This window comes from Agelaius tricolor, unplaced genomic scaffold, assembly GCF_023055355.1.
Source record: "Agelaius tricolor isolate 1412-34295 unplaced genomic scaffold, bAgeTri1.0.p SCAF_2, whole genome shotgun sequence".
Taxonomy (NCBI): Eukaryota; Metazoa; Chordata; class Aves; order Passeriformes; family Icteridae; genus Agelaius; species Agelaius tricolor.
The window spans coordinates 42,122,721-42,150,462 of NW_027269262.1; the positions used below are offsets into that span (position 1 = coordinate 42,122,721).

At 44.6% G+C, this 27,742-nt stretch overlaps 1 protein-coding gene across 4 annotated transcripts in view; it reads right to left on the reverse strand.

Annotated features, from left to right (window-relative positions):
- The window catches only part of LDLRAD4 (low density lipoprotein receptor class A domain containing 4), a 286,905-nt gene that overhangs the window by 15,728 nt on the left and 243,435 nt on the right, over positions 1–27,742 (reverse strand). For 2 of the 4 annotated variants that reach the window (XM_071456688.1, XM_071456683.1), the window contains one exon: positions 7,994–8,148. In XM_071456688.1, coding sequence (XP_071312789.1) covers positions 7,994–8,148 — 155 coding nt within the window. Of the gene's footprint in view, positions 1–7,993; positions 8,149–11,136; positions 11,683–11,707; positions 11,846–27,742 lie in introns of those variants that run through there. The other 2 variants (XM_071456693.1, XM_071456689.1) reach the window with 2 other exon arrangements.

The following is a 27,742-nucleotide window of genomic DNA, read 5'->3' on the forward strand; positions in this document are numbered from 1 at the left end:
AACTCTGAGGCTGTGAGATCCTTAGGATGCAAGGATATGTAACAATGTTGTTCCTGTGACAGTATGTCCTACACTTCACCTGCAGCTCCTCCCTTCCCTAAGCTTTCCACTGGAGAGAGCAGCAGACTGAATCAATGATTTGGCAGCAGCCAACCCCCAGCAAGATCTCTATCCCAGGAGCCAGAAGAACTCCCCAAGCAGATGGCTGGGTAACATGTGCTCAGCATGCCCACACTTGGAAAATACCAGGCTCAAACCATGCAGACCACCCTCATGGCTGGTCCAATGACACAGCACAGAATCCTCTCCTCACTGCGGCCAGACTAACTGATCCAACACAGAATTTCTGCCCTCCTGAAATCACTGCATCTACCACAGGAGACATACTACCTACCTTTCTGAGTCTTTATTTAAGGGAAACTCCCCTTTCCCTGCACTGGGTAGATACCACCTAACCCTAGGCTTGGTGCCCATCAGCTCCACTGATCTTGGGGTGATGGAAAGAGGTGGAGATGAGAACAAAGTGCTGCAGAAGAAAAATATCCCCATGACTACACTTCTCCACCCTGAGACACAGATTTAGGAAATAATGTGCTGGGATCACCCTGACCAATCTGGGGTGACTTATATTGAGGGAAAGTGTGAGTTCTTGCTCCCTACTTGTCCCTGTGCTTACAGACCTTCCTTTGAAAGCTAAAATGCTTCTTCCCCTGTGCTCACATCAGTGAAAATCAGATGAGAACTGACAGCATTTGTATTTATATTAGGGATTTGTACAAGTAGTTATCAGGTATGTGCAAACAAGGCTAAACCTGAGCAAATGCAATTTACCCATATTTTGATGAGGGCAGTACCTCATTTACCTGCTTCTTACAGACTGTCAATAGCTAGGCCACCTCAACATGCTCCTTGTTCAAGAGACTTCAGGCATGAGCTTCAATACTTAAAAGTGACAAGGAGAGAAAGCTTATGTATTTATTCCCTATAGTGTATTAATTTTTAACACTGTTGGGCTTTGGAATGAAAATCCTAGCACCTACCAATAACACAAGCAAGAAAAACCTTGGGGATCCACCTATGTCTTTTGCTGACCATTGTAATTTTTGGGTTTCACCATAATTTACAGAAATTAACTTTGTGATTAGGTTTTGAAATAGCAGCATCATTTAATAAATCCAGCTGAGTGATTACTTAATTATCTCATGGTGATGATTATTTAACTCAATATTTAGAGCTTAGGAGACTCCATAAGCCTAGGATAATTTGCTATTTCATATCTTACAAAGCTTTAGAGCCTCCAGAATTAAACAGTGTAAGAAGATGACTTTCTGAGGACATTTTTAAACACTGGAGCACACACTGTCACCCAACTGCCTCAGCTGAGCATCAGCCCCTTGACAGCCAGCAGGAATGACATTTACCAGAAGAATGATTCTTAACTCAGGAGAAATTATAGGTAAAAATTTACACTTAGCAAAATGTTTTCCTCAAGCTGTAATAAAGCAAAAGGATCCCTGTGCTTGTTAAAACTGGGATAGAGTTAATTTCTTTTACAGTAGCAAGTATGGGGCCATGTCTTGGATTTGTGAGCAAAACATTGTTGCTAACCCAGGGATATTTTCATTATTGCTGAATTGTCTTTACACAGAGTCAGGGCCTTTTCTGCTCCTCACCTCAGCCCACCAGCAAGGAGGCTGGGGGTGCACAAGGAGCTGGGAGGGGACACAGCCAGGACAGCTGACCCCGCTGAGCAAAGGGACATTCCAGACCACATGGCATCATGCTCAGTACGCAGAGCCGGGCAAGAAGAAGGAAAGGGGGACTTTGGGAGCAAGAGCATTTGTTCTTTGCAAGTCACTGTTAGACAGCATGGAGCACCAATGCCTGGCAATGGATGGACACATGCCTGTCCCTGGGCACTGGTGAATGAACTCCTTGTTTTGCTCTCCCTATGAAACTCTCTTCTCAGCCCACGAGGTCTCACTTCTGCTCTCCCAGTTCTCTACCCCAGCCTGCTGGGAGCAAGTGGCTGTGTGGTGCTTAGTTGCCAGCTGGGGTTAAACCATGACAATCCCATGTAATCCAAACTTTTCTTTTTTTTTTGCTGACTGTTAAGGAGATTTACAGACTTTCTCCACTATTAAGTTTCTGCAAAATAGAACTTTGCCTGAAATTATGTTTTCTGAGAAACAAAAGTCAGTTTTTTACTTTCTAAAATGCATTACAATTATTAAGAACGTCCCTCTTTTCTCCTTAACACAGGTTTTTATTTTATTTTTATACAAAAACATCCACACACACACACACAAATACACACATTACTTTTGCAAGTGAAATGTTCCAGATAGCAGTGTAGTTTCTGCTTTTGGCCCTAGGTGGTACATTACACCACACTAAAGCACTGGCTTGCTGAAAACACTCCAGGAAGGCACAGGGGCTCATTCCTTCCAGTATCTTCCTGGGTCACACAGACCACCACAGCTTTGAAGATGGCAACAAACACAAACAAAACAAACTATTGTGCTGTCCCCAACAGAATGGTGAGTATTCCAGCAGGTTGTTCCTTTAAAAGCAATTCCTCAAGGGCAGGAGAGGTGACGCTGTCTAACAGAGCAGTGCACGGCCCCAAGCAGAAGTACTAGAGAATTACAGAGAGTGCCAAATCTCTCACACATAATCTGCCTCCCTACACTTACTGCAATTATTCCTGTTACTTAATGCTTTAAAAGTTTTATTTCCCCATCTTCACAGCACTTCATCACTTTAAGTAATCTTCATTTCATTCAACTGAAGGGAGTAAGTACTGTTATCCTTTCTCCTTTGTTTGGAGATGAAGCAAGTTGCCCAAGGTGACACCCAAAGCCAGTGCTCCTTGCTTCTAGCCCTACCTGCAGAATTCCTGGACAATCCTGCTCTTATTAAACATACAATGACTTTACCGTGGGAGACTTCAAAGGGCAGCAGCCGAGCTCACTGTCCCTCTTGGCAGCACTCCCTGAGGAGAGGCAAGCCCATGTCCCTCAAGGAGACAGCAGGAGCATACAGCGCACATCCAGACCTTGCCAAATGATGACTGGTACAAACAAAAAGATTTGGCAGAGCAGAGTGGTCTACAGCGCTCACACTCTCTCCTGGCTGTGGACTGGGTTCTTGTTCCCAATGGGATTTTCTTTCCTTTGCACATGTCAGTAAGAAAATGAGAATGAGTGGCCTAGGGACACCAGCAGGAAACAGACAAAATAATGCCAATGCCAGTAGGAAATAATTTAAAAGACCGGCAGGAAAGACTAACATTTGAAATAATGACAAATCCCTGAGCTGTCAATATTATTGACTATTTTCTGTCACCCTCCTGACGTTCCCCTTTTATTCTGAACTAGCTGGTGCAGGGCAGAGGGGAGTATTTTTTACAGCTGTGCTCCTGGAGCTCAGCATCCAAGACTGGCATTCCCAATGCAGGTTTAATGCAAGCTGAGCAGCCTGAGCAGCAATGCTACCCTCGGTGCTGGGAGGCAGGGGCTGGTCAGGGTGAGCATCCTGTGTGATGGATGCAGGGATTTGCTGCCAGGAGTAGGCCTGGGGCAGTACAAGTGTTCAGCACTCATTCAACATCTACTTTATAAAAGAAAACAATGCAAAGACACCAGGATAGGGAAAAGGAATGAAATTAGGAATGTCAGAAGCTTATTAAGTACCTCTCTGTAAGTCAGTTAATCTCTTTCCCCTCAATGTCCCCGTGGAAATCACTGGTGATGACATTAAGAGTTAATCATTGGGAAGCAAGATTTATATTTGTTTTATCCCAGCAAACAGCAGAGTGCCACAGCAGCAGCTCAGCTGCAGCTACCTACATTCCAGCAGGACACTTTTGGCTGCCAGCACCAGTGTCCTCCTGATATCAGGTCAACAAAGGCACAGCCAGCAATGCTGCAGCAACACGGATCTCCCCTGGGGTATCACACACACACCCTGTGCACACATGTGCCCTGCCAGGGCTGCCACATGGCTCTGCCCCAAATTCCCCCAGCACTGCCAGGAGCATCAGTTGCTCCCACACCAGAGGTTCTGCTGTTTCAAAGTGAAGCAGCCCCTGGGCAAGCTCCTGGTGTACTCCACACCCCACGGCTTTTGTATCCCTCTCAGGTGCTCTGCAACCCTTGGCTTGCTCCCAGCTGTGAGGCCCAACACTGCTGATGGATAAGCCAGCAGCAGGAAATGTTCAATATTTTATCCATTGTGATACAGACACTGTTCAGCACCTTGCAGGCTCACTCCAGGCTACTGCTCATGCCAGCATGGTTATTGCTCAGCATCTTTCCACCTCTCATAATGAGGGCCCCAAAACTCTTATTTCTGTTAATGTAAAAACAGGGCTGGAATGCTTAATGGCCTCACTAGGAGAGGGCAGGCAGCATCCCCAGCGCTGCAGCAGAAGCACCCACTGCTCCTGAGCCCTCACTGTTTGTCCTGCCCTTGGGCTGCAACCTGCTTAAGGCCTTGGCCCAATAACCAAGGTAATAAAATACCAAAGACCAGGGGAAAGACTGGAAGTTAATACTCCAGAAGAATGAAAAGAAAAATAAATAAATATAAAGATGAACAGAAAACTGTATTTACAGAACAGGCACGTAACAACATTTAACATGCACTTGCAGAAGAGCAGCCTTTTTTTCCTATGACTGGTCCTTTTTCTGCCCTTCAAACATTACTTCAAATCTTGTTAATAGTCTAACTTCTGACTTGGCCTGAAAGTTGAAATTCTCATTATCATCCTCTTTTATTTTCATTTTATTTGAGGGTGTTTCTTCGGGGCCGTTTTGTTGTTGTTGTTGTTGGGGGTTTTTGTTGTTTTTTGTTTGTTTGGGTTCTTTGGTTTGTTTGTTTTTGTATAACCACAAAGAAGTTCAACCAGAAAAAGAAATCCACTAATATCTTTCATTTAAAAAAAAGAAAAAAATAAAATCCACTAATATCTTTCATTTCAGAAAAAAAAAATCCACTAATATCTTTTATTTCATTACTTCTGATGCCTAACCCATGAGTTTTACAGGTGTGAGGCTGGTAATAAAGGCAGCAGGTAATTTAGCTGATCACTTCTATTACACTCTGTAGAGGAACCAGAATAAGAGAGATCATTTATTCAATAGTTGATCTTTATGCAGCCAGAAATCTGTGCAGGTCAGCCACCACTCAGCTGGTGGAAGGCATGATTATCCAGAAACAGGACAGGCTTAAGGAAAAAGAAAAGTGAAGGCAACAAAAGGACCAAAAAAAAGAAAAAAAAACCAAAAAACCAAAACAACAACAAACCAAACAAAAAACCCAAACAAACAAACAAAAAAACCCCATCTGAACAGGAAAGGCTGAGTTCTACATTTTGATACACTTCTGCTAACCCAGTTACAAGAAAGGGCGTTCACTTCAGAACTAGCCAACAGTCAAATAACTTGCTTTACCATCTTCTTTCAAGAAACATGTCTGAATTTCCTCTCTTCCCATTCACTATTTCTCTCCCAAAAAAAATACTTAAGTCACAATAATATTTTCTTCAGGTATTAGTGGTTAACAAACATTTATATCTGTTTTCAGAGTCTATATACCATTAAAAAATATTCCCTTGCAAGAAAATCCACTTGGATAGCGTGTGCACACAGAGCAAGGTGTGCCTGGCACAAAAAATGAATTTTAGAAGTGTATAACCTGCATCTCACCACTCACACTATCTATTATCTTGAGCAAGCCATTTCACTGTGGACAATGAGAACAGAGTGGTCATTTGCAGTTTCTCACCACAGAGCACTTACTTCAGTTTTCTGACCCTTGTTCTCTGCACATTGCTTTTAAGGTTTGCACTGCACAGCCAGTTTCTATCAGAATTTCCTTCTAACACCTGACACAAAAGAAAATTCAAAGTTTTTGACATCTCAACTCAGAGACCTGTAAATCCCCATTCCCCACAAGTATGACCTTCTTCTTATAAGAGCTGCAGCTTATCAGAAATTCAGATGAGTAATAGTGATGACAAATCTATACCAAAGGCTTTCAGAGGAATTAGTAACTGGTTCTTGCCATCCCCTCATCAATTCCCATGAAGTGCTCATTTGGCTGTGATTATCATTACTTATAATGGTGACATCAAACTGAAACTGAGACAGTGTTTTAAAAATTATTTAAGATCAGTTCTGGGCACTAAAGCAGCTCCCAAGTCCCTGCTGCCAAACTGCATGTTCTTCTTCACCAGAAGGCAAAGTTTTCTCCCTTGTGCCCAAGAGGAAAAAAAGAAAAAAATCACTGGCTCTGATAACAGACAATAGTAATGAACCATACAAAGGAAATAATGGGTTATTTCATGCATTTGACAGCTTACTACAGTTTAAAAAGATTTGTGAAAATGAAAATGCATTTCATTTATCTCAAACTATTTCATTTTAGGCATCTGTAGCAATTACAGCTAACATTTTTCAGACAGAATTGTGGTTCTTGAATTACAGTGTCCATTTCAAAGCAACATTCAAATTAATCTAGTCAATTTTTCCAGTCCTCAAGTCCATGAGGTGAAGGTTTGACAAGTTCCAGTTTCATCTGTAACCAAATTAGAGCTAACCATTCGTACACTACCCAAGTGCCAGGCAGTGAGGCAGTGAGCCTCTGCTTGAGGAGGCAGCTCCTTTCTTCCCCCTGCAGCCTCCAAGGAAAGAGCAATTCACCCCAGCAAAATGGCACAGGTGATGTACTAAGAGACAGCTTTGGGAACCCTGCATTGTCATATTGTACAGCTGACTTTCAGCAGGGAGCTGCCAACTGCCAGGGAGGCAGCTCCACAGCAGCCCCGTGGCATCTCTGCCTCCCCTGCTGAAATCTAACCCTAACAAAAAAAGCAAAAGCAAAAAGCCAGCAATTAGTGTTCAGCCAGAGCAGTCCCCTGAGGCCTCTCATCATTACCTTGGCAGCTCCCTAAGGAGCACAAAGAGGGAAGAAACATAAGACTGGGATGGATAAAAAGGTGAGACTGTGGTGTTAGAACTGGTGTAAACCATTATGATCACATCTCTCAGTTATAATCCGACTTTTTTTGACAGCAAAAGGAAGCTGTGAACTCAGCACTGTTACCAGGAATTCAATGCATCAAAAAGTGACTTCATAAATGGCCCCTTGGCCATCACTGTCAGCAAAGGGCACCTCTCTGGGAAAAGCACATCAGAAGGAAGGACCTCCCTGCAACACCACAGGATGCTGCACAGCTTGTGGGGGGATATCCCAAGGTCAGGGACACACTGTGCTTAACCCTCACAAGGGACCAGAGCATCCCACCCAGCAAACTCCTGGCTCACAAGGCAAATTAGGTGCTCATTTATTCTTGGGTTCACTAAACACACTCTTAACAAGTACTGACTGAGATTCTAATCTTAAGCCTTTGACTCTGTAACAACACATCTTAAGCACGCCAGGTCCTTGGAGAGATCCTTTTCCTAGCCCCTTGTTGCTGTTTTAGTGGAACAAACTCAACATTTTCCTGGGCCCTTACTGGGACAGTGGTTTTGATACAGCAAACAGCCATGGCAGCTTCACAAAACAGTAACAGAGATAAAACCCCAGGATATCAGACAATACATGGAAAGTCATAACAACATGTATTTCAAATCTTTGCACCCCAGCTCATCTCCATTCATTCCCCTTCCACGCTCCCCTCTCAAAGTACAGCAGCAGCAAGCACAATGTCCCATCTAAGCCTCCAAATGCAAAATGAATATAGGCTACATAAAACATATCAGGGTCTAAAAATAATTAAAGAGGGTGTACCTTAAATTTGCGTTACAAATTTGTTTTCTAATGACAAATACAACTCTGGCAAAAGACCTAACTATAGGGAGTATTAAAAGTGATATCAGAAGTTTTTCCAGCAGCTTCCTGTACCAGAGCTCTTTGGGAGACTTTGCTGCAGGCCCCTACAGCCCAAAGAAAAGGGAGTTTGGTGCAGGGGGTTCACACTCACCGTCTGCAGAGTTTCCTCCTGCCTTCGGCTTTGGCTCTGTCGGTTGATAAAGGAGCGTGTCGAGAGTTTGTAATGGTTCAACAAGCAGATGATGACTACCACCATAACAGTTATAACCACGATTATAATGATGATTTGAACAAACTCCAGTTCAGCTAAAACAAAGGAAAAAAAAGAGGAAAATGTGTCATCAACACACAGAAGGTTAACCCTCAAAGCAACAGCCTGAAAAGACACTCAATATTTCTCTGAGACTGATCTGGCTTGAGATACTCTTGCTGTCCATTCTGCAAAGTTTTGTGATGAAAACTGTTCTAAAAAGTATGAAAATTATTTCATTTTTGCCAGAGCAAAATGACCAGCATCAGTGGCTGTAGGTCAAAACTAAGAAGCTTCTTAGTGATCCTTCTCTGCAGCCTCCAAAGGAAACAAACTCTTCAACATAAACACCGCAGATGAACTTTTTGGATAAAACAATTTCACTGAACAAAAACCCAAAGAAACCTCATACACACAAACCCCACTCTATTTTAATAGCCACCTGTAGTACCAATAGAGTCCAGAGAGCTTCATAAGCTTCAAAGCCTGAGAGGAATCAGGACACTGATTATTTAGTACACTAACCTTAATTTTTTTATCAAGTCAAGAGCATGAAAGCTATTTAACTAGAGTGGAAAACCTTAAGCCTATTGAATCTACATGCAGTGTCTTTTTCAATTACCACCTTCTCTCCGAGTGTAACGCTAACTTTTCCAGGCCTTTCCCAGTCAGGTAAAAATCTAAAAAGAGCTCTGGTACTCTAAAACAAGAGATGTTCCCCCACGGATAAAAATGAAACCAGGGCCCTGGTTGTTGCAAGAGATACAATTACAATGAACTTCGTCAGAACCCATCATCTTATCTGAAGCCCTGCCTATACCACAAATATTAAGTATATTTAGAAATGAGTCACTCTTGCACCCTTTTGGCTACACTGGAGCAGCAAGGATGAGCAATGTAAGGGGAAAAATTGCCCTTTGCAGCTACCTAGTTGATGACATTTCTATGGAAACTGCATTGCTCACAGGGGATGCTCTCATCTTGAAAGACAACTCCAGTTAATGGGAGGAGGTCTTTGGTTGCTAGGCTGGTAGAAAAAGCAAAAAAGCAGCTCAAGTTGCTCAGTTTCAGTACTTTCCAAAAAGGGCACTACTTTTTGGATGCAAAAACATGAACTTTGGGGAACCGATACTAAATGTCTGTTTTAAAAAGTTAACAAGGAAAGAGAGATGCCATATGAAAATGAAAGGACAGAACAAGTATCAGCAAACAAGCCCCTTTTCCCCCCATCTTTAATTTGCAGCCATGCTCAGCTTTCTGTGTTACAGCAGAACACTGGTACAGACACAACACAACTATGAAGCTGAGCTACAAGAACACCACTAAAACATAAAACCCAAGATGAACCTGCAGTGGACCTAAAGGAAACCCAAGGCAGTTTTGTTATTCTAAGATCTCTTGCAAACAAAACGCAGACTGCAGGAGCCGCAAGCGTGCTGGTGTCCAGCGGGGGCTGGTGCCAAGGTCCAGCTGTCTGTCACCAGCTACCGGCAGGCACAGCCACAGCACCCGAGTGCCGAGGGTCTGCAATCGTCTCCTGAGGAGTAACTAAGCCTACTTAAGGCTAAGGAAAGAGTACAGGGCAAAAATATGTCTATCACTTTATCACTCTTCGCTGTAAAGTACTTCCCACTCATCATTAAGACCACCAGCGTTTTCAAAGAATTTGGTTAGTCAGTGCTTGGTGCTCTGCTTTTGCTATCAACCCCACAGGCAGGTCAGTGATCTTTCTTTTTCCCCTCTCTTGTGTCACTGGAAGCTAACAACGTCAGCGCCAAAAGATCAAAAAGCCAGAAGAACAGAATTAATTTAAAAATAAACCCACCCAAATCACAGTTAAAAGTCTTGGTTTTTCTTGGCTCAGAAACACAGAACACAGACTTCATACAGCTGACAACTTCTGCGATTCACGTTCTGTGGCTACTCAAGTACTAAAGGGTTTCTTTATACAAACTTTTTTTGGGTCCATGTCACATTTTACACTGGAAATTGAGAGACTGTTGCTAAAGGGCAACATGCAAAACAACCAATGTTTATTTGGGCTTTCCTAGAATGCACAGATCACTAGAATGACATGTTACTTCTCTATCTGCCAAGGACACAGTCTTCTAAATTTATCGAGACCCCTGCATTTCAGTGCCGAGGGACACTACCTCTCCCTTAGAGATGAGTGATTTGGTCTGTGACCACTTCCCGTGGGAGGGAATCACTTAAAAATGTTTGATTAAAATATGGCCACACAATAAAGAAAATAAAAACCACAGCACACAGCTGTGAGCACATGGGATTTCCCACATTCAGTTTGCATTGTAAACAACAAACTGCAACAGAACACCTTAATGATGTTCAAGAGGATTTCCTCAATGGAAAAGCACGGGGAAAAGATAATTTTAAATCCCTTCTTCCTCCTGAGTGACATTCCTGCTGCTCATTAGGTTATTAGCGGTAAAAAGCAAAGGCAGCCTGCAGCAGCAGCAGTCTGTACTTGCTGGCACTGATCGAGGCCATTTAAATAGTTCCTAGCGGCTGCTGACAGGCACTGGGTCACCGCGGCCCCCATCGCGTCCCCTGCCCGACACCTGCCAGGCGCGAAGGGCCACCGCCTTCCAGACAGGCATCTCCTCCTCCCCACTTTTCCCGTAAATTGACTGGGAAAGAAGCCGGGCAAAGGTTCAGGAGGAGAAATGCTCTGGTTTTACTACCCTGAGCCTGTCACACTCACATACATCCGCTTCTTTACGCGCAAGAAACAACGTTTCTAATAAAAATTCTCCAGCGGAAAAAACCCTAAAACCAAACACAACGTTTCAGGGTAAACGCCCAACACGGAAAAGGCAACGCGCTGAATCAAATTACCTTCTCAGAAGAGCTCGAAAAGAGAGACATAATTTACAGCCCTAGCAGCGATCACACCAGACCGTCACCCCGAGCGAGCCTCCCCCCGCACACAGATCCCGCAGCTCCGCCGCCGAGCGCTCCCGGGCTCTGCAGTGCCCCGGGCCGCATCCCGCGGTCCCTGCCCCTGCGGACCTCCGCGCCGGTACCTCTTTCCAACAACAGGTCTTTTAACCGCGCATCCTTCACCGCTGTCTTGTTAAGCCGCTCACTGGACATGCTCGCCTCCGCCGGGCGGGGGGCTCAAGCCGCTCCGCCAGCCCCCGCGGCGGGCACCGCATCCCCGGCAGCCCCGGGCTCCATCCAGCGAGGGGACACGGTCAGGGAGGCTGCCAGGGAACCTCCCGCCCGCGCCTCTCCCGGCTCTCGGAGCGCGGCTGCCGCCCCGCAGCCGCAGCCGCCGCCGCCGGAGCGGGCGGGCACGGCCGGCACCGGCCGCTCCCGCCCCGCCGTGCCCCGGCCGCGCGTGTGCGCGCACGCACGGACACCAGGGTCCCGCCGGGCTCCGCGCCCGGGGCGAAACGAGTTCGGAGAAAAAAAAAAAAAAAAAAATCGAAAATCCCAAACCACAACAACAATAAAAAGAAAAAAAATTAAAAAAAACAGTCGACCGGCGAGAACAAAAAGAACGGAAAGGCGCTGCCCCGCTGGTGGGCGAGCCCCGCGGGGAGGCGCGGAGCGCAGACAGGGAGGGAAGGAGGGATGCAGGAAGGTCCGTACCTGAGCCGCGCCGCCGCCGCCGCTCTTTAAGCCCGGCCCGGCGCGGCGCGCTCGGGGCGCCCCGGCTCCGCCGCCTGCCCGGCCCGCCCGCGCCTGCGCCGCGCCCGCGCCGCCCCCGCGCACGTGCCCGCGCCCCGCCCCGCCCCGCCCGCCGCGACGGGACCGCGCGGGGCCGGACGCGCTCCCGGCCCTGGGCCCTTCAAAAGGCACCGGCAGCCAAAGCTCGGCGCCAGCGCTACACCGACAGCGAGAGGGATCCCAGGATCCTCCCAGCTGCGCGGCCCCCGCTTCCTTATCCGAAGTTTCACGGGCAGTCGTGTGTGTCTCCGCGTGTGCGTAAAATATTAGGGAGTCGCATCCCGGAGCTGTACCGTAAAACCATAACCATCAGAAGGAACAATGATGGAACAACAACCTCAAGTTAAAAAAATAAAACCTAAAGAAGGAGGGGAAAGAAGAACACCGGGCTCCAGCCGCATGTGTGTTTCTTTGGCAGAACTCCCAGCTCCAGCAGTGAGTGCTGCCTTCCTCTGAAGCCCTGTGCCTGCCAGTGAACCCCTCTACTGTCCCTGAACCCCTGTGCCTGCCCCTCTCTGGCTCCTTTCTGGCTGAGGAACGCTGCCAGGTGGGTTCCTCATCCCCCTTCCCACCCGTACTCGCACTCAGCACCACAATGGAGGCCAGCAGCAGGGACTTAGGGCTGTCCCTGCTGCCACTGTGCAAAAGAGCAGCACAGTCCCACAGGGTCTCTGCCATGTTAGGAAGCACTGTCAGCACCGTGTCCCCCAATTCCCAGGATATTCCTTCTATTCTGGCTTCACCATCATGGCCAAGACTCCTCCCGTTCCTAGTTACTTCTCTGGATTATGGTGGCATCCCCAAAGCACTGAATGAGACCAGTGTGTTTACGTGAACAGGAAAAGTGAGTTCACCCTCTGGGCCACACTTGGCCCGGGCCTTGGAGCTGCTGAGAGCAGAGGAGATGGTTGCAATGCTGAGGAGGCTCCATGCCCCTCTCCAGCAGGCTGTGCATGGCTCAGCTCACAGCAGCACTGCTCTCCCCCACACACAGCACAGGCCCCCAGGACACGCTGGCAGACCATGGAGGCAGACCCACTGCTGCCCACGCCTCTCATGTTTGTAAATCCCAGGCACCAGCCTCAAATATAAAGATGCCCTAACTCAGAGTCAAAGAGCAAAAGCCAGGAGGGGAAAGAGGCTGAGAGGAGTGGGCCTGCTTGCAGTCACCTATCAAGCTAGCACTATGAAGAGCCAGGGGGTTAAAAATATTAGGGAGACAAATCCTGCTATATATATCCACAGCACACAGTAGGGCCCCTCTCCTGGTTACAGGCTATCCCCACTGTCTGGATTTATTAAACTGTTGTTGACGTTTAGCTTGATACTGCAAGGTCTAAGGCCTCAATCCAAACACAACAGTCAAGCTGAGGGACAGTGATTGTGGACTGTAAATATCCTTTGAGAGTTCCTAGAAGAGCAGAATGAGTTTAAATTATGTGTCAATAGAATGCTTTTGTGCAAGTGGAATATTAACCAAATACAGCACTGTTACCAGCAGAGATAAGTAATTCAGTACAGATAGCAGATGTGAAGCGCCTTCAAAATTACAATCTGATTGTCCTTAAACTACTTTGAAGACAATTAATTCAACAGACCAGACTTCTGAACATGGCTGTTGTGTGGGCATACCCACTCAATGTGTACAGAGCTGCTGCTGAGGCCAATTACCTTCCTGTTGCAAACTCTTTGTTTTCAAGGACGTTTTAAGATAAAGTTTCTGACCAAAGACTGACCTACATACATCATTCCCCAACCTCATGTTTAAAATTAGAAGCTGGTTTCAGATGAGTGCAGTTTAAAGACTACAAAGAAAGCAGAAAACAAACCCAACTAATATACTGTCATTAATGCTTGTCCTTTACTCATACAATTGAACTGTAGATGTTTAGAGTCTTCAGTTTCTGACGAGCAGAAACTCATGAGATAAAATAATTGCTTTAGCAAGACTGGGGACTCAGCACACAGACTGGTAACTAACACACTTTACTCCCTCTCTAGCCCAATACCCACCAACTATTATTGTGCAAGTGCAGGCATAATGACTGCAAAATGGTCACAGACTTCTGTGATATGCATCCTCAAGAACATCCTCAGAACAAATATTTGGCTCATCACCTATTTATTAAGAATTTATCACAAACTTTTTAATGTGAATCAAGCCCTGTGCCAGAGAGCCCATATAAGATTCTCTGTCCACAAAAATGGGGGAGCAGCTTCCTGCTAAAATTCCAACTAGCAGGTTCCACCGTGACCTCTGAGCAGGACCGCTGCTCTGGCGTCAGGGTAGAAGCTCCTTAAGCAGGTTCTGGCACAGAGTCATAATGCTTCTCCACAGGCCATTACAAGTCTAGCATATTAATGATAAAACCAAGGGCTAGTTAAACTTGGTAACAGGTGAAATTTTATGAAGGACATGTTCACTGATCTGTCTCCTCAGATCATTACTGAGAAAACTAAAGACTCATTCTGGAACCCACAAGAACAAAACCTGAATTTTTTATTTTACTGCTAGTAAAGATGTTAATCTCAAGCGTAAAGAAACAGTCATGCTTTGGTGACCAAAACTGCACACATACTGCTTTCTCAATATGACTTTTACATTTCTGCTACTCCTCCTTTTTTTTTCTCTGATTCTCTAAAGACATTACTGACTGTGGGCAGCTTCTTGGTCAGTTGTGATACTTTGAAGAATAAGAGAAAACCTGCAGTCGTCAAACTGGACAATAAGGGGGTGTTTCCTCCTGCCTGCAGCCAGCCCCTTGGGGAGCCTGGACAGTGGGTTTGTGTGCAGAGGTGCTTCTCCCTCCCTGCACTGGCAAGCAACTTCAAGGCTTCAAGCAACTGCAGATGCACCCACTGAATGCCCCATGCCCCCACCTCTCAAACTGCCTCCACCTGGGGGAAATCTTCACCTTTCTGATTAAATCTAGAGTTTGTCAGAAAAAGATGGAGGAACAGCACCAACCGAGGGAAAGAAAAAGTGCTTTTCTCATAGGCAGTGAACTCCAGTAACTGATTTGCCAGTAGTATGTGTCCAGATGTATTATGTTGTGTTTAATGTGATTAGGTGCAAGGAACAAGCAGATGGGAGCACTGTGGAGAGATTAGCAACAAAACCCAAAAGAAGTAAAGTTGGTGGAGAGAAGAAGACAGTATTTAAGGCCTCTAAATTAACTCCCTGTTAAAGCTGTTCTTTACTCTGCAGTAATAAGAAGGATTAGGAAATTCAGGCAGTCCTTCATATGCATAGTTAGTTGCACAGCCTGAGTGATCCCTGTGCTGGCCATGCATGCAGTGGTTTGTTTTCCTCTGCTGGAAGGAGGGTTCAATCAGGGACACTGAATTATAACATGCTGATTTAAAAGTAATCACCGTTTCAGACCTGACTAGCACTGGCTCTGTTTACACTGGCGAGTGAGAAAATCTACTTATGAATTATCCCCACTGCAGTTCTATTAGTCCTCACATGTTGGCTTGACATAGGCAATTTACAGTTGTCTGTTCCAGCAGGGTTAAATGGTACAGTGAGCATAATGCCCTGGCCCTGCTTACCCTGCAGATCACACTGCTGGTAACTTGGATGCTCCCCTGCCACTGCTGAAAAGCAGGTACAGAATTTCCTGGTGCTGATGCTTGAGGAATGAGAAGCTCTGAGCAGGGAAAGGCAGCTGTAAATATGAGGAAGATAATCAACCCAGACTATTCAGACCAGGAAAACATCTCCAAGGGGACAAAGTCACTGGGTGTCTGAGAACCACAATTTCCCACCATTAGGGTGAATATTGTGATCCATGTGTTTTAGTCATTGGCTGCTTCAATCCTCCATTTAGTTCTGTCCAAAATTAGTGAACAAAATCAGCTGTGCTGAAAATACTGCACCTCCTTCCACCCTTAGTTTTGATCACATTCCACAGCTTTTGTCACATTTTGAGCTCAAATCGACTAAGTGTAAAAATGAGCTATTTAAGTAAGAGAAAAGGCAAGAAAGGATCACAATATTGTTTGTTTGGGGTTTTTAAAATTCTGTTATTATTCAGAGCTCTCCCAGCAGTAATTGCAGTTAGTACCTGGTACTGGATTCTGTGGAGTCTCTGGTTGCAGCATGACTACCCTGCCTAAGCTCCCTGTGGTTTCCAGACAATTCCCAGCAAGTACAGGAAAGAATCATCCCTCATTATTAATATTTTTTTCTGTTCAAGCAGGAGCTGGAAGAAATGCACTAAGCACCACATTAAAAAGCTGAGAGATCACATCATGCATTATCCTGCCATAGGAATGGATGAAAGTTAAATGAGGGATAGAATTAGCATGGATGCTAGAATTAAGCACATGCAAAAATCCACTTCCAACACAAAACTGAAAGCCCTGTTGTAGAAGTATAGGTTGCTAAATAAGCTATTAGTGGTATTTTAGACACAGAAAGAACGTTCATTCTTCCACTAAAGAACATACTTCAGTTACAGAGAGTCTCCTGCCAGGTGGATTATTCGCTCCATAAATCTCAATTGCCAGCAAACTCCCTGGCAGCCAGGAAAAGAAAACAAGGGGCACTCGACTGCAGGTTAACAGACTATCAAACATTTTACTACTTTCTGACTTAGGTGTATGCAAAGACTTTAAAAAGCTGGACAGTGCAGAAACATCACAAGGAAACCCAGCAACCCTGGTCTAAAAAAAATATAATCTCAGGGCAAGACAGAACAGAGATAAGAAGGGAAAGCAGAACCAGGATTACAATACAGTACTAAAAATACAAGTAGAATGTGAAGAGCTGTGTTTTATTTCTGACATGAATATAATCAGCTGGTTTAGAGATACAAAGCTCTGCTTCACTGATGGTGCTGTCTTGTACCTGAAAGTAAAGGATGAAGAGAGAACCTGGAAAAAGTATCTGAAGACATATGGGGAACAAAGGAAATCAACAGAATGCAAAATTTGAGGTCAGCAATGACATAAAACTAATGCTTTTAAAGAACTACAATGCCAATATAAGCTAGTGTTAACATTTAAAAGAGGGCAAAGGAAAGACTTCAATACTGGTAAATGAATCTACATGCAAAACAAAGGAATTTGTTTTCTTTCATCCTGCAGTTTTCTTATCATTTGTCTTGCAGCATTTACATACATGCTGTCTGGATGTGTAATCATAAGGGAAATTAACCCTGGATAACCCCATGCTGCAGCACGTTTACAGAAATTGCTCTAGAGAAAACAACTCTAGGAATAAAATGAGGGATGTTCAAACCATCGGAAATCAAGTGAGTCACAGACACGATAGGTCTGAAGGATGGGAAAAATCTCTTTATGAGAACATGCCATTAAACATTACAATCAAGCATAAAATTGCTCTGCCACAGTATTTTGCTTTATTTGCATTGTTAAATTTCTTCTCCTAACAATAATGGATAGTTTATAGCACTAATGATTTATACAAAAGGAGCTGTGTAAATGCATCCCAAATGGGGCCTTCTTTCCTAAGAACCACAGACTCAGTTTCCTTCAGCTTGATGGCAGATCAGTGACTCACACAGATTTCACATCTGCCTCAGGATACAATGGCGCAGCTTCTAACGAGGTTTCACGATGGATTAAGCTCCTATGGTGCAAGAGAGGTGTAAAAACTTTTGCCAGTTTAGAAAAGCACACAGCATTTCCACGAATTGCCATGGTGTAAGAACTGCAGAGGCTCTGCCATTAACAACTGTTATCAGATTGCTAAATTCATTACTTCTGGCTTCTGCAAGGCCACTTAAAATAAAATACATGACTGGCATACAGTTCATGTATGTCCATGCACAGAAACACAGCTTTTCCCCAATAAATCAATGTAATTCATCATTTTGTATACGAGCATTTAAATGTGTCTGCAAAACACATTCACCTCATTTGCAGTGCACCCTCAAAAGAGTGAGGATTGAGATTTGTAGTGGACAAAATTATTTGGATTTGCTCTCGTTTATAACCCTCTTTATGATATAGCACAATAATTTATTCCCAATCCACAGCATTCCAAAACAGTAAAGTTAGACTCCCTGAAATCAGAAATCAGAAGAGTGACAGAAAACATCCCTGTGGGATCCACCTAGATCTTAACTTTCCAGAGTGTCCTTGACCTTTATGTCAAAATTAAGGTATTCATTCATGCTTGATTCCAGCAGCTGAAGCATTAAAAAAAATCATTTAATTTAAGGCAAAATCTTGAGAAAGGACAACACTGGGAATAAGAATCAGAATCTAGTCAAGATCTCTTAGGCCAGCAAGAATGAGAATAATTGCAGATAAAAAGTACTCAGGTCATGGGGAAGTATCAGGAAGTTTGTAATGCACTTCTTTTCTGACTAATGGCCTAAGTGAGAGTGTGTGGACAATAACCCTCAAGCAGGAGATGTGAGGAAGAAATAGGAGAAGAAGTCCACAGAGAATGTCAGTTGTCAGATGCTTCCTGCAGTTTTTCCATAACCACTTATCGGGAGCCAGTTTTAACGCATCATCACAGGCATTCCTCAGCAAGCAGCAGCGTTTCTGTCACTTCCTTCAGACTGGAAAAGGAGTAAGACTTCCCAAAAATACATCTTCTAGAAAAGAGGAAATTAAGCGAGCAAGCTCAGCACTCAATGGAATGGGATACCTCACTGCTACTTGTGAAAAGCAGACCTCTGAGTAAACCACCAGCGAAATGACAACCACACTGCAGAAGCTACCAGGATATTTTTACCACAGCAGAATATGTTATCTTTTCATTTTGTAGAAAGGCAATAAAAATTCATAAGATTCATGCTCTGCATTTAAAGAGAAAAGCTTGGTAATACAGCATTCAGACCACATGGTTTTTAACATTACCATGAATGGTCTAAGTTCTTCAGTCTTCTGACATGTTCACAGGGATGGTGTTTACATTGACTTGTTCATAGTACATCATATCACATTTTAATGATTCAGTTCACTCTGACAAAAGGAAACATCTGCCATAATTTTTTTCTTTCGTGAACTTTATCACAATTAAAAATCTGACGTTTCACCAGCCTGTGTGCCAACTGAGAAGAACGCCAAGTTCGGCACTTCCCGATACATACAAATGAGTGCGGCATGAACAGCTAGTACCAACAGCACCAAGCCATCACTGACTTGTCAGCTCTCACCACAAAAGAGAAGAAAGATCACAGTTTGTGGGCAATAGTTTTATAATCTTGATCTGGTTTCCATATGACAGAGTGCAAGAGAGAGAAAGCAAAAAAAAAAAAAAAAAAAGATAAAAAGAACGTTTTGCAGCTCTGTGTGATGACAACATAAGATTTCTATGTCTTGCCCTATTGCAGCCAGAAAAATATTAAAACAGCATGTCAAAACTGGCATCACTTCTAAAAATGATTTCCAAACATTGCTTGATGGACAGCACCCTAGCAACTCGATACAAAGCTTAAATCTGCATCTATTTTACATTAAATGAGACCAATCCCACCCAAGGCAATGACAGAATTCTCGTTTTCAGCAGAATTAATGGTATCTACAAACTCAAGCCACTTCTGAGACACTACATGTGACAGTAAGGCAGCTTGACCATTTACCACGAGTACCCTGTGTAAGGGCAAGCCAACTTCTGTATTTTTAGGCAGTTTAAATTACACTGTCATTTCAGGATAGAAGCCAAGAGCCAGGAGCAAAACCAGCAGCCATGCAGTGCTAGCTCATACGTAGAGTAGCAGAGTCCCACTCTACTGTGATGTTACTGAGTCCAGGCAGTCAGAGGGATGGATGTTTCTGAACAGAATCCAGGACAGAGATGGGGTCTCAGTGATGGTTGAGAGATGTTTCCTAACACTGCTGCTCCATCCATTTGTTCCCTGTAGCCCTAACATAATATTGGATCAAGTAGGATACAATTAAACTTGAAGTGTCTCATAGGAGAACCTCAGGTACCAAAAAGGAAAAATGACCCTGTATACAGAATATACAAGACTGCATACAAAGTATGGCATAGATGCTTAGGGAGATGCATAATCTGCTAGCTGTGAGATCAGACTGAGACTGAGTTTCTCCCCTTAACTCTGTCACAGTGACCTAAGGCAAGTCCTTTCAGCTCTTCCTGCCTGTCCTCTCCATTCTTCTCTCTCTTGGTATCACAGCAGCACCTATGCAGCACTTCCACAGAGCACAGCCTCACTCACCTCAGCCTTCACACGCTGTCCACTGCCAGTGCCATGTGTCATTTGGGCTGCTAAGCTGCTTTTGAAGATGACATGTGAGCATCAAAATCACAAAGATGCATTTTCAAAATATGCCCAGTGGTAAGTGAACAGGTGCCTTTTCCTAGTTAGCAAAAGGCTGGTCCCAAGGGACCGCAATGGTATTTTCCTGTGTGTGACAGCAAAAAAACCCAAAATTTGCTTGAAATCTTACCAGATGCACTGGGAGATGATATCTAATGCATCTTACAGTTGGTTGGCTGGTATTTTTGGATGGGAGGCTGCATTGCAAACTACTTCATCCTGTATTCCCACTCTGTACAACTGCACATCCGATATTGTACTGACTCACCGGTAGCATTTTTGTGCAGCCCACTAAAGAGATAACACTACACCCCATTTGGGTGGGGCAAGGCTTTCTGGGCAAACTGACTTGTTGGAGAGGAAGTTCTGAGAGTAAGATACTTGTTTTTGGGGTCACAGAGAAACCATGATCTCTTGTGTATGCATTCAGAGCAGGAAAAACACATCCACTCCCTCTCACTTCTCCATGTTACCCCATTGGGGCAGCAAAACTACTGATGCTTCACATTTGGTGCAGCCCTAATTTTTAATATAAAATGCAGTTTTTCATTAGGATTAGGGTAAAGGGTTAAAACCAAATAAATCCAAGTTTTTATGCAGCCTTCAGGGAGAAGGCTAAGCTTTGTGCCCAGCCTAGGAGGGGATGTTGCCCACACAGCACACCTTCCAGACTGCCTCTAGGCAAACCCAGGGCAGACAAAGCCTTCTGGAGAAGCAAAGGGCAGAGAGATCTCTCCATCATCCTTTCCACTCTGGGATCAGGGGTCTCTGCCACACTTCCGATCCGCTGAGTTTTAAGTCAAAGCTGCAGAGAATCAGCCTGAGCCAGGCAAGCATTTTACAGCGCTGCTCTGTGATCCCCCTGCCACCGGCGCCGCTTCACGCGTTCGTGCAGCGACTCCAGAAACAGCCTTGACTGCTCACCCATTAACTGAGAGGTGCGAGTCAGGTTTGCACTGCTGGGAGACAGGCTATTTTTACCACACTTAGGATGTGCTGTCACAACGTTAAATCCCAGTTGCAGATTTACCAAAAGCGCTAAGGGGATTTGTCCGGGATTTCAGGATGCCGGCATCCTGATCTGCATAGCAGCTCAGACCAGGCTTTTTGCCATTCATAAGTCCCAGACAAATGACTCGTGAGAGCGTGCAGCTTGCCAGCACGGCGCATACCCAGCGAGCACGCGGGGTCTGGGACGTGTCTGACACCAGAGGCATGTGCTGGCCACCTGCACACGGCATCCCAGCCTCCCCCACAGGCTTCACCCAACACCTGGCTGCGTCTGTGCGCCCTCTCTTCCGCGTACCGTGCCTCGGCACACCGCACCACGAGGACCACACATGTGGCACAAGCCTGGCCACACAGCCCCTGCCCTCAGGCAGGGCAGTATTCACTCCTCGTACATCCCACACCATTCCTGCTTTCTCTGGTCTCAACCAAGTGCAGCACAAACTTGCAGTTGCTTCCCTTATAAAGTTTACACCCTGGAGCAAGAGCTTCCCAGCCACTTCTGCCCTCAGGGATTCAATCTCCTGGCTGTGGTAGGTACTCAAAAGGGTCTCCTGGGAGAGATCATTGATGGCTCATGGATAAAGTTTGAGTCTTGGATAAAATCATGGATAAAGTCTAAATTGCTGTCTGACACACAGGATGGTGAGGCTGAGGTGCTGCCAATACCTTACCTGACATATTTCCTGCCTTGAAAGTTGCATGTCATCATATTAGCACAGTTTTGCTAAGTGAATTAGAAAAGGCACGCCCTTTCCAGGGTTTATCCTGGATTTTTTTTAGACACACCAAATACCTTGCTGTTAATGCATCTGGTCTCTGGTTTACACACCTAAGGCAGGAAGAAGGGAGTTGCTCAATCCATAGCTGTGCATATAAGAAGCATGAATCTGTCATACAACCCAAACTGGCTCTCAGCTTCAATCTATCCTTTTTTGGGCAGAAACAGCTTAGACATTTTGAATTTAAAAAGACTCTGGTAATTTTTTCTTTATTTCCTCTCATATTTCTTGCTCTGAAAGCTCAATCTACGACTTTTTGTTCATTGTAAGTGCCTTACCCAAAGCCAACTTAAACCTGAACACCTCTAAAAATTTTCAGGAAAGTGGTTTTTCTGTTTGGCTTTGGGTTTGGTTTTTTTGTGTTTTTGCTTTTGAGGTTTGGGGAATGGAAGAGGGCGGGGGGGAAGGGAGGGTTTAAGAGTCTTAGAGTAAAGAGTTTTGGTTCCTAGTATTAGAGGTAAGAGTTGTGGTTCCCAGTGTTAAATCACAGAATTTTGAGGGTCTGGTCTTCTGCTAAAAAAAAAAAAAAAATTGCTCTTTTTTTTAGCACAGCGTGAAATTTTGTAACTTAAAGAACTGAGTCCCAGTTTCCAAAATGTTCGTATTTTATCTTTTCTGCTCTATTCCGCTGTTTCTTCAGTTAATACTTTAACATCCTGCCTGAAACTGAAGCAGTTTTAGGTTCTGCGTTGCCTACACATTTTGTCATTTCTAACACGACAGTTCTGTAACCCGTTTGTTTTCTCAGTGCGTCTTTGAGCATCACTTGTACTTCACAGTGCAGATGTCTAATGCAGATCAAGGCGGGCGCTGCAGCATATTCTGTTCCAAAAGACATCCCCACCTCCTCATTTGTTTTGCAACATGGCTATCAAAGCACTAAATAAATAACATAATAGTTAACATATATCCATTGTCTTATATATTATGCATGGTTTATACATGTTACCTAATTTCTTTACTCTTTTGGAATAGATACAGAGGTGATCTCTTTATATAAATTGTGGATACAAAACAAGATAATAGCTAAACAAAATAATCAGATCAAAGCCCTTTCTCAAATTTCTGAGGCCAAAATAAATCCCATTTATAAGAAAGAACACACACAAAAAAAAATTGTAGACCACCTCTTGCAAACAAATGAAATGCAGGCTAAAGTTTGATTGCAGCTTTTTCTCAGTGAGCCTCTAGCCCAAATCTGAAACCTGACTTCTCTCCCTTAAAGCTCACACTCGGAGGCATGGCTCACTGGTCAATGCAATCTTCAGGGTTTCCCATCTTGAACAATTTATTTTCAGGAACAAAGCCTGGAAGAGATCCAAACCCCCCGTGTGGATTGGCAGCAGCTCAGGATGCTGTCTAGGTGTGTCTGGCTTGCCCAACTAACAACTCTTTCCAGTTCCTCCATGCAGAGCACACTTGTGTTTCACCATACTGCAGAAAGCCACCCATAAACTTCTATTCCCTCTTTTCTAAAAAGGACACCAGTTTCTCCCACTAGATCCCCAGCTTTTTGGGCTGTCAGACACTTTGGGGTTTAGCTGGTGGCTTAGAATTCAACAGTGAATGTACGGTTTAGAATTTACAGCTGGGAAAACAATTTCCCAAAATATCTGTATGAATGCAATGCAGAAATATGCCACATTATAACAGTGAGTATTCTTTCTCAAAATGGAAGTGTTAAATTTCAAGCACAGCCCTATGCCTCAGATGAGCCAAGAACCTTCTGAAATGAGTAGCAGGCCTTGCTCAGCATGCTGTGTGGAAACCAGCCTCTTCCTTCCTGTGCCTCTTGCCCCTCCAGGTAGCCCTGGCACAGCAAAGCAAAGTTTCTCAGCTGTGCTGTTAAGCCAAACTCCCCTTAACATTGTTATCAGGACAGTGTTTCCCAGCTGTTACCATCAAACTGTTAAATCCTGAAATGGGTCCATCTGAAGGTTATTTGTATCATAGAATCATTTAGGCTGGAAAAGACCTTTAAGATTATTGATTCCAAAAACAGTCCAATTTTTCATGTACAGAAACACATAGGGAAACAAACGCTAATATTAATCTGTTCAAACAGCAAGAAGTCCCCCCCCCTCCCCCTCCCCCATGCACGAAGCTGCAAAAATTAAATCCATAAGGACATTTATAAAGCATATCTTATTTCGGGGAGAAAACAAAAGTGACTGACACAGTTATTTGTCAGCGCCGGTAAATAAATTTGCACGGCTTACAATGTTTACCCTGGAGTACAGCTGAAAGATCCATTCGAGCTGCATTAGAAACCCGCCTCAATGACAAACTTCAGCTCCCCGCTCTAGCAAAGCTGATGTATTGACTAGACAGGTAGATATTAGGTGCTGCGACTGTCTGGATGCTATGGAAATGATGCCGCATGCATCTGACCGTTGTCAGTGGCAGAAGACAAGCGCCGGCCTCATTCTTATTCCAGCCAGGAAAAAGGCCTCGTCTGCATTAGCCTTTTTACTGAAAGGCTGCCATATTTGTCAGTTCAGACGCATGTAAGATAAGCTCTTTCCCCGTTATCTAATATTTCACCAGGCAGTGGAAACGAAGGATAAGCAGAACCTAATAGTCTATGTGGGCAGGAGATCTTGAATGCTGTCAAGCTCAGCGCAAGGCCTGGATGCCCTAGACAAGGGGAAGTTTACAGCAGGAGTTAATCACTTCATTTTGAAGAAAAACTCACAGGGATTTGGAGAAATGGCTAGGACTTATCCTGGCTACGCAGCAAGCGAGGAGACGAGCGTAAAACCCTTAGTGCAGCATTATACTCAGGGCCTCTCCCCTCTTGTAATGTAGGTACTGCTTGGCTAGAATTCCAGCCCAGTCAAAGGGGATTAAAGAAGGCAGCTGGAAAACCACTGCTTTTCCTAAGCAGCTGGACAAAACAGAAGGACAGGCAGCGAGAAGCAAACTAAAAAACGAAACTCTGCATTCTTGAAATGTCCTGGGCTGATCAGTCCCTTGTATTGCAGCTAGCAGAGATGCCAAAAGTACTGCTGCAGTCTGATTTACCTATACTTGTACACTCCAAAACTGCCCAAATTGCATGCAGAATTGGTAACAACCTGGCAAAGAGATCAGAAAGGCTCTTGCTCAGTCGCAGGACTCCCTGGCAAGCACATATCTTAACAGGCTTTTCTGCTGCATAATGTGAACACAACAGTGCTAAGAGAATTCAGAATAAAATTGAGATAGCCTGTTTAAGAGCTCACAGAGTAAGTCTGGTTTAACAGCATGTCTTCTTAAGAGATACACCATTTCAAACAGTAGTGACTATACGGTCACAGTGCTCCCTTTTAATGTACTGACATGAGAATCCAACCATATGTGGTGCAGCCCCAAATGTAAGCTTTATACGTTGTTCTGGCTCATCCTGAATGTCCAAGCTCTGCCCAAACAATTTTGTGGGGTTTTTTTCCATCTGCCAAAAGTGGAACTTTTGGGCATGACCGTTCAGAGGTGCCCTGCCAAAATGTATGCGACAGCCTTTAAGGGAAGGGTTATAACACACGTGTGGGATGTGGTATCCAGCATCCCTCTGCTGCCTGTTCCCAATCCACTGCCCACTCTTTAAATCACCACCTCAGTGACACTTAGGTGAGCTGTGTCCTGTGCATGGACTCCTAACGTCAATGCTGCACTTAATACCTCATGTGGTCACCAATAATAATTTTGACCCTCCCTGGAGTCAGCAACGCTTTGGCAGCCGACAGCAGCAGTCCCAGGATAGCTGCTGTCACCACGTGTGCCCGCACGTGACAGCAGCTCTGCCGTGTCGCCCACCTGCTCCCACTGTGGGATGATGGGGACTACACAAAGTCACAAGAAACCTATTCCCAGGGAGTCAAGTGCTCCTTGGCGTCAGCACTCGCCGTCCTCACGGAGTAGGCCAACTGGGGGAAGATGCATGTGGCATGTGAGCCTGCAAGGAAAACAAAGCCTAGCCTGTGTCTAATTTTAGGCTTGGCAGCCCTAAGGATGTTCTGGGCTGTCTTTATCTTTGGCTTTTCCAACTCCTCTTCCTTTAAGGTCATACCCTTAAAAGCTATAGTGCTGTCTCTTGCCCCAGGTCTCTTTCCTTCCCCACACCAGCCCAGTCAGAAGGTACAGCAGCTTGAAAGGCCTGACCCCCTGGAAAGCCTTCCTTTCAGCAAGCTGGCAGGACAGCCATCCAGGAAAAACCTTCCAGCCTGCCGGCTCAGCTGGGATAAAGAAGGGACTATCCCTCATGCTTTATTTCATCACCAGCTGGTTGCAAGGCTTTCTGAACCGCCCTTGTCCTCGGGTCAGTCAGAGTTTCTCTGCCTTTTTTCATGTGAACCTTGCAGTGTACTTTTTCTTTTTTTTCAATCAGGTACATTAAGTACTTCATTTAAGGTGAATCAATCCCAGTTTTATGTTAATGGAAAAGGAATGGGAAGGTACCAGGAGCTGATGCCACATGGCCAAGCTCCATTTCCCTTTACGGACTCCCTCCAACCCCTGTCCAACAGGACTCAGATTCACCCATTCCTCACACAGGAGCAAGATGCCATAGGCTAGCTCTGCAGAAATTGCCAGGAGGTACAGACAGGATAACACCAAGTATCGTCCTGCTCTAAGCAAGCCACAAGCTCCCTGCTGTAGCATGATGATGCTGGACCACAGTCCCCACATGGGAAAGCTGCTCATTCCCCAGGTGCATCAGCCTAAGACTGATCCCACCATCTAGGGCCAGCTCCAAATGCCAGCTGCAAGGAGCATTTGCACAGCTGCCAAGCCTGCACTTGCAGTCCCAACATCCAGCAAAGCAGTGCTCCATTTTCAGGGAGTCTAGAAATGCAAAACAGAGAAAAAGGCTAAGGTGGCTTTCCAAAATACTTTGTTTCACTCCTAATCCCCAGGGATTTATTTAAAAGCTGGAAGAAAAATATAACCTACAGGTACTCCTTTATCCTTTACAGCATTCCACCTCTGGCAGTGTTTTCCACCCATGCCCAGAGAATGCAGCAGGTTACCCAGCCTGACACCAGCATTGCATCCCAGCCCCAGGGGCACTGCACAACCTCCTGGCCATCTCTGGTAGGGCTGAACAAAAATACAGATTCTGGAGGAAAGTGTCTATGGTGCAGTCAGTCATACACCATGACCTCTTACTTCACATCCCAGCTGCCACTCTGAAGCTTGCACAGAAATGAATAATCTTATTTTCTCTGCTTTTTTTTTGGTTTTGTTTTTTTTTTTTTTTTTTTTCCAGGGGGAAGGGGGAAACCTTGATTACATAGATGTGGCTACTTAAAAGCAGTCTCTAGCAAGTCCATTCTTGGCTGAAACAACTGGGGCAGAATGGGTCTCTGTTAATGTTACATTTAGTCATTAAAAATGTGCATCTGTGATTCTAAAAGCTGCTAGAGGCAAAACACAAGAGAGAGATACATACTCAGATTTACATTCAGTTTCCAGCCGGGGAGACTCAGTGAAACTAAAATTAACATCTCTGCCTTTCATATGCATTTCTGGACAAACATATATTGAGTAATAACCACCACTGCTGTACACATTTGAATCCTCTTTCAGCAAAAGCCTAAATGCCTTTTGAAAAACTTAAATAATTTAGCACTGTGATAGTGTGAAGTGTGTTAAGACACTTTTATATACTACTGCATCTAGCTCTGGGGTACATCACAGGAGACGTCATCTTAAAGGAGCAACACACAGTGGCTTAGGGCAGAAAAACAGTTAACAGATAAAAGGAACAAAAGTACTTGCACTGGATGGGAAAATATCACACAGGAATAATAGATAATCAAATAAAAATAGTACAAACTATAGAGTGGAATCTTTAATTATGACTCACTACAAAGACTTTGGTTTCACATATAACCCATGCCGGTTAAACAACATCT